The sequence below is a fragment of the Toxotes jaculatrix genome, chromosome 24, assembly GCF_017976425.1.
Source record: "Toxotes jaculatrix isolate fToxJac2 chromosome 24, fToxJac2.pri, whole genome shotgun sequence".
Taxonomy (NCBI): Eukaryota; Metazoa; Chordata; class Actinopteri; family Toxotidae; genus Toxotes; species Toxotes jaculatrix.
Window position 1 is genome coordinate 4,678,091 of NC_054417.1, and position 17,505 is coordinate 4,695,595.

The 17,505-nt window shown below is 42.1% G+C and overlaps 1 protein-coding gene across 1 annotated transcript; it reads left to right on the forward strand.

Annotated features, from left to right (window-relative positions):
• The first annotated feature begins 968 nt into the window (after positions 1 to 968).
• Positions 969 to 16,445, forward strand: slitrk6 (SLIT and NTRK-like family, member 6). The gene is made up of 2 exons (XM_041032724.1): positions 969 to 1,397; positions 13,122 to 16,445. Exon 2 carries the CDS (start codon positions 13,137 to 13,139, stop codon positions 15,672 to 15,674), a length of 2,538 nt encoding a protein of 845 aa, XP_040888658.1. The 5' UTR covers positions 969 to 1,397; positions 13,122 to 13,136; the 3' UTR covers positions 15,675 to 16,445.
• Positions 16,446 to 17,505: the final 1,060 nt, after the last annotated feature.

A 17,505-nucleotide genomic window follows, 5' to 3' on the forward strand; every position in this document is an offset into this window, starting at 1 on the left:
GTAGATGTATCAGTTGCTATCCCAAGGTGACTGACAGTGGTTTGATATATCCAGCTGTTTGGCTTTTTAGCTCCTCACACAGAAGCATGTGAAATAATAATGATTATACTTTATCAGCCCCTGTGCCCATGGGGGGATCAGAGGTCAGGCTGAGATACAACTCAGCTGGAACTGGTTGCACCTCAGTGTCATGTCCAAGGACACAGAGCAGCTTGAACCCCAGTTCACTGCGTGAGGGAAGGTGTGCAGTGTGCCAGTGTGATGATCCCCCACAAAGATTTATCCACTGGATCCAAAAAATGCCCTTATTTTCTCTCACAACGACTGACTCTGTTTCATTACATGCTTTGTGAATGGCATTAGTGTGTTTATTGGCTGATTTTCTCATTAATCTGTGTTTTGGATGCATTAGCGGTATATGTCTATTAAATAGCATTATATTCATCCTTTGGGCTTGGTGCTGCAGCCAGGCTATTTAAAGCCCATCAATGCAAGTTTTTTTTCCTTGGTATTTTAAGAACCTCCAAGAGGAGGAGCTCTGCATAACTGCTACAGAGCTTCCCCGGCTGTATAAAAAGTAACACCATATAAACAGGGAAATACCGGAAGTTGAGCAGTTTTCCTTTCTAAATAAAGTTTATTTACTACACAATATAGTTGCAGAATTGGCAATGGATTTTTTACGTTTCAGAAATAGACTTCTATACGTGTAATCTATACGTGGGTCTCTTCTTTTTATATGCGTCTATAATGTCTTATACTTGCTGGGGGAATTATGTGAAAGGGGGAGAAAAATTCACCAGGCTGTTATTTTGAAAGGCATCACCAGCACTGCTGCTATGCATTCTGGCTGACTTGACTTTGCCTCCGTTCCTTGCAGTCCACCTCTACAGCATGCAAATTACCGAGCAACTCTAATACATCGCAGATTGGTTAACTACAGAGCGCTCGGCGCGGCGCTTGAGGAGGACGCGGTGCGCGCTTTTCTAATTCTGAGTGGACTTTACCCGATGAAAGAACAGACCCCTTTCAACCACAGCACTGTTTTCTTTTGGCGGCTCGAACCCGCAACTTAATGTTAATAAAGTGTGGGCTGGCTCATCATCCCGGGACCGGAGTGAAACCTCACCGCGACCTCCCTTTGCAGTGGAATGATTGTGTGTGACATCTGTGTAAGACTCAAGAGAGACAGTGGAGCCTGAGAGGACCGGCGGGGACTGACGGACCCCGTGAAGTTTCCTTGTGCGTCAGCCTGTTTTTAAGAAGCCCGGTGAACCGGAGACAAAGTGTTGTGCAGGTTGGCCCCTCTTCAATGCGTCGGTTCCACGCATCTATTGATGGACTGAGCACAGTGAAATCTGGAATAGCCTTCCTCTTTTTTTCATCATTTTTAGTCGGTGAGTCACGAAGCAGGACCACTAATGTTATATATGTGTAGACTCTACCTCTTAAAAACCTCTCACTCTAATGAGCCTAATTACTTTCTTTATGGTCCAGGTGGTAGGGAAGGTTTCATCCTGCTGTATTATGAAAATAGGCAAGGTAGCAGGGAATCCAGGTGTCCATTATGGGCAGGTTCCAACTAGCTGAAGTATGCTATAGAGCAGTTAACAGCACCATTTTTGACATTTTTTTTTTCTAAGAAAAAAAAAAAGTCTCCTGTAAAATGTTCAGTATTTAGACTGATGTGTCTGCGTCGCTTTTTATCACTAGTATGATGCAGAGAGTAGTGAAAGTCCTTTTAAAGTGCCTGGACTCGACAGGGAGAGAACAGAGAGGGACCAGTGAGTTTTCCTTTAGGGGCTCCATTACCTCCAGCACACCTGGCTGTTTGCCACACGCAGTTACTGTATCCTACGGCACTGTGCAGGCGTATGGTAATCAAGACCGGTGTGCCTGTTCACTGCCTTTTACTGAAAATCCCGAAAACACTTGCTTTAAATTGCTTTATTGCTTTTTCTGTAAATTCGCAGAGGCAGACCTCTGTATATTAACAGATTTCAGTTGGTTAGTTCTTCTTTTTCTGGTAATGCCATCGCTAAATATAGTTATGGCGTACGAATATTTATATTTACATGTTATGAGACACAGGTGTTTTCAATAGGGGCATCATCACGACTTCTAATAAAACTCAGCCAGTCAGAAAAGACAGTATCTGTTTTATTTGAGGCAAAATTTCTCTGCTACAGTTAATCTCATTTAAACTCCTTAAACACTACTGGTAATATTAAAGATAAATTCCTGGCCATAGATCCTCACTGGTTAAATAAATCTTTACTGCAGTCAAGCTTAATTTAATCAGTTTGTATTTTCTTGTCTTGCCCTTTTCTTTCTCTTTTTTTTTTTTCTGAGGTTATAGTCCTATCTAAGTACAAGTTAATGAAGGAAAGAAGTGTCCAATTAGCTGGAAGTTGTGAATTCCATAATTGAGTTTGGATCCCAATTTTTTGCTTGGATGAACCAATGGTTAATAATTTAATAGCTTAGTTATAAGTTCTCCATACCATATATGTATGGAAAGCATAAACCTAATGCACCTCAATGTCTCGGGATTAATTATTGATTGATGGTTTTTAAAAAGGCACGGGCCTCTCTGGACCAATTTAATAAACAGGATGATTCACAGGGGGAGTATTGTATGCTGCTTTGCTCATGTTCCAGCTTTTCCTCAATCCTCTATAGGGAACAAGAGGTCTGCTCATGATCATTTGAATTTACAGTAACAGATGTCTCTTCCTTTTCCTCAGGACCACTTCAATACAGATAATAATTAAAATAGTTGAAAAAATGAGCGGTTTACTTGTGGAAATCAGGTGGTGCAGTGGTGGCTACATCTCTGTTGAACAAATTGCTTGTACTGAAGGGAAACACAAATGTGTGTTTGAATAGGTGTTGCTGTAATGTGTGAAACGGCCAAAGGAAATTGGTCTGATAAGTGGCAGCATTCTGCAGTTTTAGGAGTATCAGGTCAGGGACAGAACAGGGAAGGAGGCATTGTGAAACTTTATTAAAGCACACTACTCTCATACAAAGAAAGCCTGCAGATATATTGGAGAGCCTCTGCCTCTCTAAGACGCAGAGAAAGTAGGCAGCGCCAGCCCACAGAATATTGAATCAGTCAAAAAAAAAAAAAAGGGCTGGAACAAGGGGCAAGGGAGTTGAACTAGCTCTTGCCTCTTGAGTGGGCGGATGTCATAATTATCATTTCTCCAGGATTGCGGTGGAGGGCCGCGGGCACTGGCAGAATCTCTGCAGATATGTGGGTGTAGTGGTGGTGTCGACCCTGTAGGGCAAGCCACATCACTTCCAATACAGAGGAAAAAGGGACAAGTCCAGCCATAATTGGTGCCTGGGAACACTGCAGGGCGCTCCGGGAAGTTGATAGACGGTCAGAGCGAGTACGCGTACATAAACAAGGCTGAGGATGCGTGCACAAGGACAAAAACACACATGCATGCTGAAGCAAATAGAGTGCAGGGGACTCTAATCTGCTAGCCCATGTCAGGCTGAAATGAAACAACCCCTAGCTGGACGCAACAAGTCTCATCATCTCGCATTCTCCATCTTAGTCTCCTTATCATTCTCTGTTTCAGGCCCCAAGCAAAAGTATTGGTGGATGCACGCAACTTTTAGTTGGTGACCTCCAAGTGAGTAGAAAGGGAAAGGGGGAAGAAAGAAGATTCTCCATTCCTGTTAAAGCAGGTTGTTGGTATTTGTGCTTCATGTGTTGTGGTAGTGTAAATTGGAGTAAATTAGCAGGTAGGACTCGGCACTCCCTGTAAAACACATTCCATGTAATTGTCCAACAAGGCATTCTGTATTATTCAAACTAGCTCTTGTCTGTTTGTGCTTAGTCACTCCTTGTTGTGTTGCTGTTGTCCAGGAGTGTGTTATCTCCATCACCTAGAAGAAAATAGCCTCTTTCACTAAAAGCTCTTCTTGCTATAAACCTCTCTGTCAGGACACATATAGGAGGTGGGCGCTTCAGGCTAGTGGATCTCTTATTGGAGTCTGGCGAGTTGATAGAGTGCAGACAGTCTCCACGCTAAGTTTTTCCACCAGGAGCACTGGTGCTTCTTACTTAAAAATTTACAAAATGCAGGAACAGCACTTAAAATCATTTTCAACACAACAGATTCATGATTTTTTTAAAAAAGTTGTGTTCCTGATCCATGTTTTACCAAAAATACCAGTGCACACAGCAACATGGTTTTGAAAACAGACACTTATGGCAGGTGCTGAGTCCTGTATCTGTCTGTCTGTCTTTCTTAATGCTGTCTGAATATTGAAAAACCTGCTGTTTGGAAAGTAGCACATGAAACATGATGGACTGTGGTTGGAGTTCTGATGAAATGCTCAGTGAGCAGATTATTTAGGACAATAAACACCCCTCTGCCTTTGTTTGAAATGCAGCACTCCCTTCTGTTGCATCAGTGTCACGTGTGATATGCACACATTTCTTCCACCAGACGTGCAGTACGTGTTGTATTGTCTGTTGTCTGTAAATGGATATAATCTTCAGTTTCTGTTATGGTTCTAAGCGTTTTAAGGTGCCTGGCAGTAATCCATCCACAAAATAAATAGGGAATTATGGGTGTTGAGATGTTTTTTTTTTTATTTTTTTTATTTGACTTTGAAGCTTTTTTTTCTTCTAACAGGTTTTGACAGGAGCTTTAGAATGCTGTCCAGCTCCTTTAACAGCCCGCTGTGGCATTCCTACTTAATTGGTCTTGAAAGGTCTTGTTCAGTAGGACAGTGCAGGTCAGCCCAAGTCTCTGTAGTTGTTAAGTCATCAGACACTCAATTAACTCAGCCATAGTACCTGATCTGAAAGTAGAAGCTTTAGGGGCAGAAAAACAAGATACCTTGAACTAAATCTGCATCAATCTGCAAGTAGCCGTCTTCAGTGTCTGAAAAAGACTTTCATGTAAAAATATACCTGTTTTATCTGCCTAAATCCCAAACTGGGACTGCAGTACAGGAAAAGCATCACACCCCCCCCCCCCCCCCCCCAGCTCAGACTCCTCGGGTTTGTCCTGAGATGCACAAGTAAAATCAAAACTGCCTCTTTAACGTCACAGACTGAGCTTTGCAGTACGGATTTTACTGTCAAATTTTTTATCCTCATACAGGTTTCTAATCACTTTCTCTTTGTGTTTTGGCTAAACGTAAGCAAACATCCTATTATGTACAAATAAGTGTACAGTAATTCACATACAGACTTGTACAGACTTGACATCTATCAGTCTTCCCATCTTCTAACCAGCTTATCCTGCTGTGGGCCGTAGAGCGGAGCTGTGTTCCAGTCCTCTGTGAATGTTTGCTACCCATCAAGCCAGAGGCTCTGTCTCTGCCTGTGTACTGTTTAAATCTGCTCTGTCTGATACTGGCAGTTCCTACAACTCAAGTCATTTCCATTGTTCGTAGACTGGATTTCCTTCAGGCAATTTGCCTCAGTCTGCTCAGGGTGTCAGATGGGTGGAGTTTACTTCTGTGGGCTCTGCATCATAAAGCAATTTAAACTGATCCCACTATGACACAGGAATGAATTATGGTCTGCCTAGTGAATAAATAGGGAGAGGGCAGAGCTCAGAAAGAATCAGAATAGGGGGCACACATGATCCAACCAGTGATTTTCTGTCAGAGGTAAAACTTGCTGGTGCACGTTTCCCAAACAATAAGAGACAGTCTGTGACTTTGTCCTAATCTTCTGTCCTGGTATTACTTTTTCTTCAACACGAGAGCTGAGGGAACTTTGGATATGTTTTTGCTAGGTTAGCGGAAACCTAATCCACTGGGCTTAAAGTTAGGACGCTATTTTTTTTTTTTTTTATTCATTCTTTTCATGGACATGCATGAGCTCAACATGCTCAAATACATCAGCTCTATTAAAAGTGCAACTACTTGCCTAAAACTGCAGAATCAGTAACAGTCTAGATGATGGCTCCTTAGCCATCAGTGAAATGTAAAAATATAATCCAGTAACATATGACACGCACAGTTTCTCAAAAATATATTTTAAGGTGGACTACTTGGCCACTTGTCAACGGATACCATTCAGCTGTTACTAATGACTACATCCACGAGCAGATGTGATCGTAAAAACAGCTACTTTAAATTTGTTTGTCCAATTAGTAAACTCAGCAGCTTCCCGCTGAGGAACATACAGGACAGTGCAATTCAAACCAATTACGCGTCTGCCAATTAAGGATGCCACGAATACAAGAAATACAGGCATGGCTCTGTAATCTGTCATGAAACAGATTGTACTTACAGTACACATACAGTGTGTGTGAGTGTAATTTCAGGCACGTAAACATACATGTCATGACGTATTTTCAGTGACATATGTATGTGATCTCAGTATGTATGTTTTACTTACACAACAAGTAATGTACTTTTAGACAGTCGACATTGTTTCAAGTCAAAGACTATTTTTCTAGTTTATGGCTCACATTTTTATAGAGCGTTCCAGTCACTTTGGTTTATACGCTAGTTTGAGATATAAAAGGAGGATTGTTGTTTACAAAATAACACGCATATTTTGTGCACTGCATAAACCCTCGTGTGATTTGCCTCTTGGTCCTGTTGTACTGACATTACAGAATGTTCTAGGTGGTGCCCTTTATATTGTTCATGCTCAGTAAGCAGGTCTGTCTACCTATAATGTGTGGCTCCTTTGAGACTTAAGCTTGTATATCAGACAGCAGATCTACGCCTATTTATGGAGTGAATCATAAGACTGTCATTACCATTACCCTGTGGCCTTTTTACTGAGGGTGGGTGGGTGTTCCTTTTGAATAAGCAATTCAGATAACTGACAACAGATAAAGACTGAGAAGATATAAGATGATTATGTAGGACATCCTAACTTAAGGTGGAATTTCAAACACGTGCTCAATGTTTCCCTGCAACCGATTAACTCAGCTTAACAGAACTAATTATCATTACCAGAATGATATTAAAGTGCAACAATCATGAGCAGCAGTGTATTAGAATATGTTTTTTTTTCTCACAGATTTGCTTTGCTTGTGATGTGCCAGACTTTCCAGATACAGCTGCTTCTGTATTGAGTATTCTGAATGAATTTATCTACCATTTACCAGTCCTGCTGGCCACTGGTGAGTCAGTCCTGAATAGAATGTGTCCCTTTTTAAAGGGACAATAACGCAGACAAAAAAAATATGCATCTGTTGGTGCAGATGTCTTCCCTTACCAAGCGCACCTTGATGCCACTATACACTGGTGTAATCTGCCTGCTCATTTCTGGAGAACTAATTACTGCGCATTAGTTAAACAGACCATTTGAAATGCAAGCCTGCTAAATCACGCTTGCCAGGGGAGCCGTGCCACCCCCTCCCTCCACACACAGTCTTTGTGCTTCTATTATTAGTTCTATCATGCATATGTTCTCTATCAGAATTTAAGGCCCACCAGCAGAGAACAGTAAATGAGGAGGCTATACAGTACACAAGGTAGGGAGAGTGAAACTGTGTTTTTGTACTTGTATCAGTTTATGTTTGCACAGCTGTATTTAAGGTGTCCATCTGCAAAGCAGTTCAGTATATCAGGCCCTGCTGCTTCTCCCTTCCCTTATGATCAGCTGCCAGCTGTAAGAACTGCTGCATGACATGAGAAAGGACACAGCTGATCTAGCTTTTTAACAGGCCACTGATGATGTTTCTAAAGATGCAACCCTTGTAGCAGTCAGCAGAGCATGGGACATGATCCTCGCTCCCCCGGTCACCAAGGCTGTGTGCTTACAACTCTGCCAAAAGGATCTTTGTTTCTGCATGGTAGAGCAGTTGATGGAGAAACTGTGGGTTGCTACAGCCTAACTCTTATCCAGGTAGAGAATGTGGGGTTGATTTAATAGTTAAAGGCACACAAGTTTGGTCCAGTTGGTCTGTTTGATGTTACACTCGGTTTCTTTGAGCTGCTCCATATGTATTGGCACTGTGGATATCTCCTAGGAAAGAAGATAAATAGAAAAATAGGCCACTTAAGGAGCTTAGGAAAGTATACACCATTCTCTGCACGTTTCCTCTTACACTAAAGCTGTATACCATGAGCCGGAAGCCCACCACCATGGTAAGAGCACACAGAATTGCCATAAACTGAGACTGTTTCCCTCACAAGTTTCTCCAACAAGTCTAAGTCGGATAATATTCAGTCAGAGAATAGTTTATACCTGCTTGGCCTTGGACTTCAGCATTGTGGAGTACAGGTTACATCTACATTTTAGCTTTTAGACACGTAGATGATACACCAGTATATTAAACACGATTTGTATGATTCTGTCAGGGAACCTCAGACCTCAGTGAATTAAAATTTACTGTTCAACCTCGCTATTGTCAAGATCCATAAATCACCATGACTGCAGGTCGCCTAGCAATGTGGAGGACTAAGGTCATAAAATGCTAAGAAGTAAGGTGACTGTGAAGCCTTTTAAAACAGGCTGAAAACCAAGAAGAGTCTGGAGTATCCACTAGATATCCACATGATATGTTTAAAACACAAATATGGAGTGACTTTTATCAGTCTTGACGGAGTAGGGAGAATGGCTCTATCTGTCGGGTGCCACTAGGGATAACAAGCCTTTCATACTTGTACATCAAGTCGCCTCACGCTACAGAAAAAGAAATTAAGCTTCTGCCTTATGGGCTATTTGTGGTTCCGGCATGCTTTACTTATTCTGACAGTGACGAGGACCGAGCATGACTACAATTGTTCATATTATCTAAAAATAATGTCCTAAACTGTCAACTGCAAAGTGTGCACACTCCTCAGTACAGTTCAAATCCAGGTTTATGGTGTGTTGTCACATTCTATATCTGTATTGTGTGTGTCAATTCACTGCAAACTATGACAAATGTATAGAGGATAAAAATAAGTGGTACTGCATTGCTCTGCCGTTTGGTGCATGAAGCGTGCAAAATCAATGGAAAGCAAGGGCACATGTGCTCTGTGCTCTTCAGTAAAGATTAAAAGCTATGTGCATCCCCTAGCTTTCAATCAGAATCTGTTCATTATTACTGAAAACAGGGTGGATGATATGTTTGTCAGTGTCAGCACAATAGGGATTTTTTTTTTTTATTGAGTACTGCAAGTGCTGTGAGTTTATCAGCAAAGGTTTGGCAACATATGGAGCTCCATTCCTTATTCACACTACACAGACCAGTCGTGACAGTGAATCTAATGTCTCAAGTCTAATTATGCCTGGTGGTGGTGCTCTGGTAGACAGCCAAGAGGAAAATGAAATTAAGCAAAGTAGAAAAGAATATTTAAGTACATGAGGTGAGTTTAATCATGTAGTCTGGTGCAGCATTCATGAATCCAGGGTGCTGAACCCGACTTCCTGTCTTAAGGTTTGCTGCCCGACTGAAGTGTCCATGAGCACAACACTCAATTGCGAACAGCTGAGTGTGACCTCTGACCTTACTGTGCAGGCATTTTAGACCAATAGAGTCTAAAAGTTGAACTTGAGCACATCATTGCATGATGTGCAGGGTTGTTTCTGTTTGTGTGATGTTCTATTGCTGATTCTATTGGCTTACAACACCAGTGCCATCTCCTTAGCATTAAGAGGAGTACATTATGTGCATTGATCATCAGTGAATATAATTAAATCTGATCAATATGGAAAGGCAGCAGTTTCCCAGGGCAGTGTTCTGCACTGTTGGAGAAGTGTCTGCGTGGCATAAGAACATGTGTATTCATGACTTGTCTGTGTGAGATACTGGAATCACACAGATGAACCCTCGTTACTTAGATATGATGAGTACTTAGATCATACTCATGAGGGGGTACTGGGCTCGTGATGGGTGTTCCATGATATCATGGAGCATTTCACAGCACAGGAACAATACAAACGTGCAGTGGCTGGTCCAAATAAAGTGTGAACATGCTATTTATGGATCTGCAAGTGGCTAAAGCCTATTGTGTATGTTAGAGTGCCTGTAGAGGGGCTCAATGTGTGATAAATATTCCATCAACAGAATCTTCTTCTCCACTTTGCCTCCGCTATCTTTTCCTCCTCAGCTCCGTGCTGGTTTTTTTTTTTTTTTCCAACTCATCTCGTTTGATGTTGGACGATGAGTTGGCTTCACTCACATGCATGATGGGAGATCTCATAGGGCTTCAGTAGATCTCTAATTGAATTGTCTGAACAGCAAGAGATGCTCATTTGAATCTGGGAAAGAGAGTGCGGCGCAAGACGGGCACCGGAAGAGTATTTCATCTCCCGCGCCCGTCACGCTGAGTTCCATGCAACATTGATTGCCTGAAAAATGGATCAGTTAGAAGAGTCTGTTTGAAATAAAGAAGAAGGAGTGCATGAGGCTAATGCCTTTCCATATCTGCCCTCCGCAGTGTGTTATCATGCAGTACGCCATAACATTTGTGAATAGTCTTTGTTTCTTTTCGTATTGCCATAGAAGACATCAGGGTCACAGAGGTGGGTGCCCTGGGTGCAGTGACCACCACCAGACTCCTGAACAAACAAATGCAGATAAATAATGAAAAGGAAATGGAGCCAGTCTCTGAATGTTATCGCTGTTTAAACAATACATGTTGAATAGATTTGGCTAATTGTATTTTTGTGTTCCATTATATTTCACCACATTGTCTTCCATTGATAAACATGAGTAATTGGATCTCATAGACAATTATAATTCCCATTTTCTCCCCATTATTAGTTCAAGATGGTCATTTCTTAGCTGCTGTGATGCCTGGGAGGCTTTACAAATGTGGGAGATTTAAGTATTAAATCATCAGTATTCATCAGTAAGTATTACGTCAGTGGCTGTTGCTCAAGACAGTAAAATAGGCCTCACTATACATTAACATGACTCAAGAAAGTTACCTGAAGGTCACTGCTTGTCATTGTGAAAATATCTTTTCCATTCGTATTTTATGTGCACAATTACTGGTTTTGTTATTGAGTTATAATAATTTCCCCTTTTGAAAGATTTTTCAGCGATGGGTCTCCCTGCTGTTGTTGTTGTGCTGCTGTGCAGGCTCAGCCGCCTCAGAGTACCGACTGTCCCTCGGGCTGAGAACGTGGCAGCTAATCGTTCTGGTGTATTCTGTCTGATGTTGTGGTGATTCCCTGTAGAAATTAGTAAAATGGATAATTAATGCATTTAGTTTGTGAACTCTGTCGATGAGTGGTGATATTTATCATGATTTTTTGTTCACTTTTATATGGTAAGAGGAATGTGTTTACATTTATTTTATTTTATTAAATATGTGGGATGATGAGCGTTTCATAGTATCCTATATTTGCTGTATATTTATAGTTTCCCAGGTCTGTGGAGTGCCGAGTGTGAACTGTAGATCTGCTGTGGCTGGAAAGTTTAGAGTGACCTTGGGGTGTATGCCTGAATACATCAAACATTCTGAAGATCGTGTTGACTTGGTGTTCATCAATAATTTTGACTTTACTCAACAGCACAAAAAAATGTTCTAAGACACAGTGAAGCAGACGAAAAGGTGAAAGAGAGAGAAGAGGCGAGAGAGAAGTTATATTGCAAGAGACTCCTTCAAATTCAGTTTCAGTCTGTGGAGGTGAAAGCTTCTCTCTCCTGGGAGGTTTGGTCATCTCCTCAGGTGTGTGTGGGACTAGCCAGACTTTCATCTGAGCTAACAACAGTCATCTGCTGTATCTTTAACGTTAAAGATTAGGAATGGGAAAGAGTTACACTCTGTGTGTTTAATGTGAACAAGACTTGCCTAGTCTAGTTAGAATGAAGTTTTCCAGATGCTGATGAGATTCATTAACAAGAACAGCTGTGGCTTCCCGCCATCCTTCCACATCTCATCTCTTTGAAGAATTTTGTTAGTTAAGGGTGGATATCTAGTTATCCTTGATCATGGGAAGAGACATCTTCCCATGACTTCTCCACCAGTCCCTTCAGACTGATGTAGCCTTTGATCCATTGTGATTTTAGTCAGATTAATGTAATAGATTTAGATGGGTTGCTGAGGCCTCTCGTCATTAAAATCACATTTCAGTATTTCACTTGTCATTCAGCATAAATCCTGCTTACAATAAAGTGTGAATTCTCTTCATAGCAGCTTTGGTTCAGTGCTGAGAGAACACTCTGGAGCAGTGCATTAACAAAATCAGGATAACAGTATAAGAAATCTGATTTATGAATATAGGTTTGGTTTGTGATCCCAGTTGAGTGTGAATTCAGTGGCTGAACAAGATAAGGCCTTTCATTTTCAGCCCTTTGTGTGGAATGCCCGTTATGAATGCAGCTGTGACGTGGACTCGAAATGGACTGAACTAACTTCTGCATTTGTATGACTCACACTGAGTAAGTCTTTGTTTAGATCAGTCTGCATATGAAGAGCAAAAAAAAATCAGTCAAATGAGAAAGTGATTTTTTTTAAATGTACGATTATCCCACTGTGAGTCAAGAGATGCTGCCTCACTGTCACCGCTCACCCTGTGAAACCTTTTTACTCATTGGTAAAATGCAGTGTCCGGGTAGTTAGTGTGGGTTCTGATGACTGTTTTATATGGATTATTAGGATTCCCATTAGCGGCTACACTTGGTTTAACTGCCACTCCTCAAGACCACGCATGACACAGCGTTGCCAAGCAGTAAGAACGGCCACATAGGAGTAAAACATTCAGAAAGAAAAGAGCAAACATACTCACTGATAACTTTATGAAGAGGCATTTGAAACTTAGTATTTTTTTTATAGAATAAATAAGAATGTAGAATAGTTGGCATGTGAACATGATTTGCCTTTTCCTCTTATATATTTTTCATGCTTTTTCACTATATAAAGACAATTCTACACTACACAAACGCTTCCATCCAAGATGAGTGTGACTTCCCTTCATGCATATGATGCACCCATAAATGTCATTTTACGCTATTACACTTTTACACATACAACGACCAAAGTATTGTAACACATGAAACTTGTATGACATTTGGACCCCTGGGATTGTATATCATTCCTCAGACATCTAAACAAAATGATCATTCAGAACTAAACTTTTAATTTGTGTCAACCTTTGCATGACTTGTACAACAACATGCACTTAATATTCTTTTTTTTTCTCCTCCCCACCCCTTCTGCCCATGCTCCTTTCTTCACAGATATCTCAGATCGAAATGGTGCCCTGTATCATTTTCATCGCGTTGTTTGTCACTGCAGCCCGATCCCAAGATATCCATCCCTCACAGGCATCATCCTCCATTAGTGAGTCTTGTGACTCCTTGTGCTCCTGTGAGGGGAAAGATGGTATCCTTCATCTTAACTGCGAGCAGAGAAACATCAGCAAAATCTCTCAAATCAAAGTCCCGTCAGGTGTGCCCTTCCACCTGAACCTTTACAAAAATGACTTGGTTGAGCTCCGCGAAGAGGAAATGGAAGGGCTTAAGAATGCCCTTTCGCTGCACATTGGGGGTAATAGCATACAGGAGCTGGAACCAGGGGTCTTTAGCGCTCTCGGTTCACTGAAAAAACTCCACATAAATAGCAATTTCCTCGTCACTCTGAAAGAGGACACTTTTCAAGGCCTGGTGAATTTGGAGTTTCTCCAAGCTGACACGAATTTCATTCGGATCATCGAGCCGGGGGCCTTCAACAAACTGATCCGCCTCAAGGTCCTCATCCTGAATGATAATTCCATTGAGTTTTTACCCAACAACATTTTCCGGTTCGTGCCCCTCACGCACCTGGACTTGCGGGGAAACAAGCTCCAGACACTGCCTTATGTGGGGTTTTTGGAGCACATCGGACGGATAATGGAACTTCTCCTGGAGGATAATGACTGGGTCTGTGACTGTGATATTTTGCATTTAAAAATATGGATGGAGAACATGAGGGCCCAGTCAGCAATTGGGGACGTAGTCTGCAGCACACCACATCACCTTAAGGGAACCATCCTGGCTAAAGTGAAGCGGGATGTTCTGTGCCCGTCTCATGCAGATATTAACCTGGAGGAGCCATCAAAGTCGCTGGATATGGTTGTTACTCCCTCGTCCAAAGTGTCTCAAATTCCCAAGTTGATCAACGCCAAAGATGACGCCAAGGTACCGACACCCTCTCACTTTCCCGGCAGTCCTTGTGTGGAGCACTGTTCCTGTCACAATCACCCTGTGGCTGGCTTTTTGATGCATTGTCAGGACAGAGGAATTCAGAAAGTATCAGATATCGGAATCCTTCAGCAAAGCCCCACTAAACTTGTCATGACAGGAAATATGATTCAGAAACTCTTGAAATATGATTTTGTCACATATGATAGTTTAGAATTACTCAACTTGGCAAACAACAGAATTGACTACATTGATAATGAAACTTTCCTCAGCCTGAGCAGTTTGAAAAAACTGTATTTGAATGGAAATAGAATCGAAAAACTGTTCTCAACAATGTTTGTGGGGCTCCACAACCTTGAATACCTGTATCTGGAATACAACCTTATCAAAGAGATTGCTCCAGGCACATTTAATCCCCTGCCAAACCTGAAGCTGTTGTCATTAAATAACAACCTGCTCAGCTCTCTTCCAGCACAGATATTTCGCAATGTGCCCCTCACCAAATTAAACCTGAGGAAAAATCTACTTATGCACCTGCCAGTGAGCAATGTGCTTGATCAACTTGACTCACTAGAGCAGATTTATTTAGAGGACAACCCCTGGGACTGCAGCTGTGACTTGCTCAGCCTCAAACAATGGGTGGAGAAACTCAGAAAGGACACAGTGGTGGGCTCCATTTTGTGTCACACCCCGAAGAATGTGATGCAGGCTGAGCTAAGAAGTCTTCGTCATGAGGTTCTATGTCCTGGTTTAGGGACCTACTACCCTATGTCCCCGGGTGGGGAGGAGAGCGTGACAGCTACACTGGGGCCTGACAGTGGCGGCAAGGGTTTATTCAGCCCCCTCACAGACACTGTCCCACTCTCTGTGCTCATCTTAAGCCTTCTTATTTTCGTCCTCATGATTATATTCTGCTCAGCGGGGTTGGTAGTGTTTGTGGTGCACCGGCGACGGAGAAGGGCAAAGAAAAAAGCAGCAGAGGAGCAGCCCCGAGAAAACACCAACAGCAGCCCCATCCACTTACATTATAGCATGTACGGCCAGAAAACTACACACCACACTTTGACCCAAAGAACAGGGTCTGCCTCTCTGTATGAAGAGAGATCACATAGTCCTATTGTGCAGATATGTCGCAACCCCACCTACTGCTCCCAGCACAAGGAGCGCGACTCAGATTTGGATTATAGCCTCGACGAGCCCAGCACCAAGCACCACGTCTGCCGGAGTATCATGGAGAAGGAGAACACTTCTCCTCTCACGGGAAACCCCAGCTCAAAGTTCGGACCAATGGCCGGAGAGTGCCCCGCAGAGTTCGTCACTCTCGGGAACCCCAACTCCTTGTACAGGAACATTCTGGAGAGGGAGAAGGAGCTGCAGCAGCTTGGAATAACAGAGTACCTTAGGAAAAACATGCCCCAGCTTCAGTCTGCTGTAGACATGCAGGTCCCGGGGCACCAGGAGGAGTTAAAGCTAATGGAGACAATTATGTACTCAAGACCACGCAAGGTCATGCTTGAGCAAACTAAGAATGAGTACTTTGAACTTAAGGCCAACCTGCATACTGAGCCAGACTACTTGGAGGTTCTGGAGCATCAAACTGCATTTAACTGAGCTTAAGCAGAAAAATAAAACGAGATATATATAAATATATATGTTTTCAACCAAGTGCCTTGTCCTGTTTGCCCTCTTGTACGTTCCACAGTGTGAAATATGTATCATGGGCACATCACTTTAAGTTAACTGTAGCACAGAATGTAATAGTTTTATTTTTTTTTTACCTTTTATTTGTTGACAGCCGTGTTATGTAGCTGGTGAAAGGTGTCATATGTTGGGCCAAATGTAGAGGAAGCTGTCTGCCGTCGGTCGAGCGAGCCTGGGTTGAAACCCTCTTTGAAATCCACTCAATCAGCTTTTTATGATTGATTAAATTTCCATGGCGTTACTGCAGCCAAATGAATTGATCCACACAGCGCGCACACCATCACCCCCCCCCCCCCCCCCCCCCCCCCACACACACACACACCCCCCACATCTGACATCCTGACAGGATAAAGCAGATGTTAGGAAAGAAGTGAGTGAATTTCAATCATCACTTGACCCAGAATTGCTGTTTAATCAGTCTATCCTGACTCTGGGTATGACCTGATTACACCCTCTGTCAACATAAGCCAGCTGGAATGCTGTAACCAGAATGCTCATTGTGCCGTAGAGTCAGCGACATGCCAACTGTACATGGGAAAGCAGCGATAGGAATTTGGTTTCACTGCTGCTCTCCTGTCAGTTATTTTTGATCAACCCATTACACTGCACAGTTGCAGTCATGGTATCTTTATTTATTTTTATAGGAGCTGGTGATACTCACAGAAAGGATGTTTTTTTTTTTCCTCTTAATCAGTAAATAGAGCACTTAAAGTACAGTATATAATACACAACTGTAATCTTGTAAAAATGCATTGCACTAATCAAATGCCATAAGATGGTGCATGACAATCAACAGAGTCCTGCTGAAACTTTTCTTTTTTTTTATTTCTGCCAGAAAAAAATGAGCCACAAACGTGTGTGTGCATGTGCGTGTGTGTGTGTGTTTGTGTGTTAGAGAGAGAGAGAGATTGTGTTTCATGTCACTGTTTTATGTCTGTCAATAGTCAGGCAGCATTCAGGAGCATCGTTTCCTCCTCATGCTGACATCGGCTGATCTGGAACTGTTTTGAACTGATCAGAGGCTGGGCATATTAATCTGTTAGCACATGAATGGTTACTGACGAGCATCATTTCCCAAAACCACGGAGACGACCTGCCGACTGACTTCATCCAACTTTTCTCTGTTTCTCAGCTCATATTTAAAGCGGTGGACTGCTGGCGACTGACATTTTGCAATGTGGACGTTGTCACAGGATTTATACGACACACTCCCTTCATACTCATACTCTTGGAAGCTCGTTCAACTTCAATTCAGACGGTTCATGTAAGCACACACTCTGTAGCTTTTCTACTTAACTAGATTTAATTATTTATTCTGTATATTTTGTATATACTTATGTTCCATTATATCTTTGGGTTTTGTGTGCCTTCAGTGCTGTACAGAATATAAACAGAAGTTGTAACTGATAAACAGGAAATAAAGAATTGCAATATTACATAAAGTTGGAAATTAATTTATGATTAACTCACGTACAAATTCCAGAAGCTTTTAGCTACTGAAGAATTTGGACCAACTGCTTCTCTGCAGAGCACAATCTGTCCCCTAATTGACACATCAGTCACCCTGACTGAAAATGAATGACATTTTCTCTCAATGTATTATCAGTCCTCCACAGTGCATATGCATATGTGCACGCCTGTACGTGTGTAAACACCATTTGGTTGTTTCCCTGCTGTGTGAATAATTTAGCCCCCCCACGATGGCTCAAACCTGGTCCTTAATCACACAACAATGGCTACA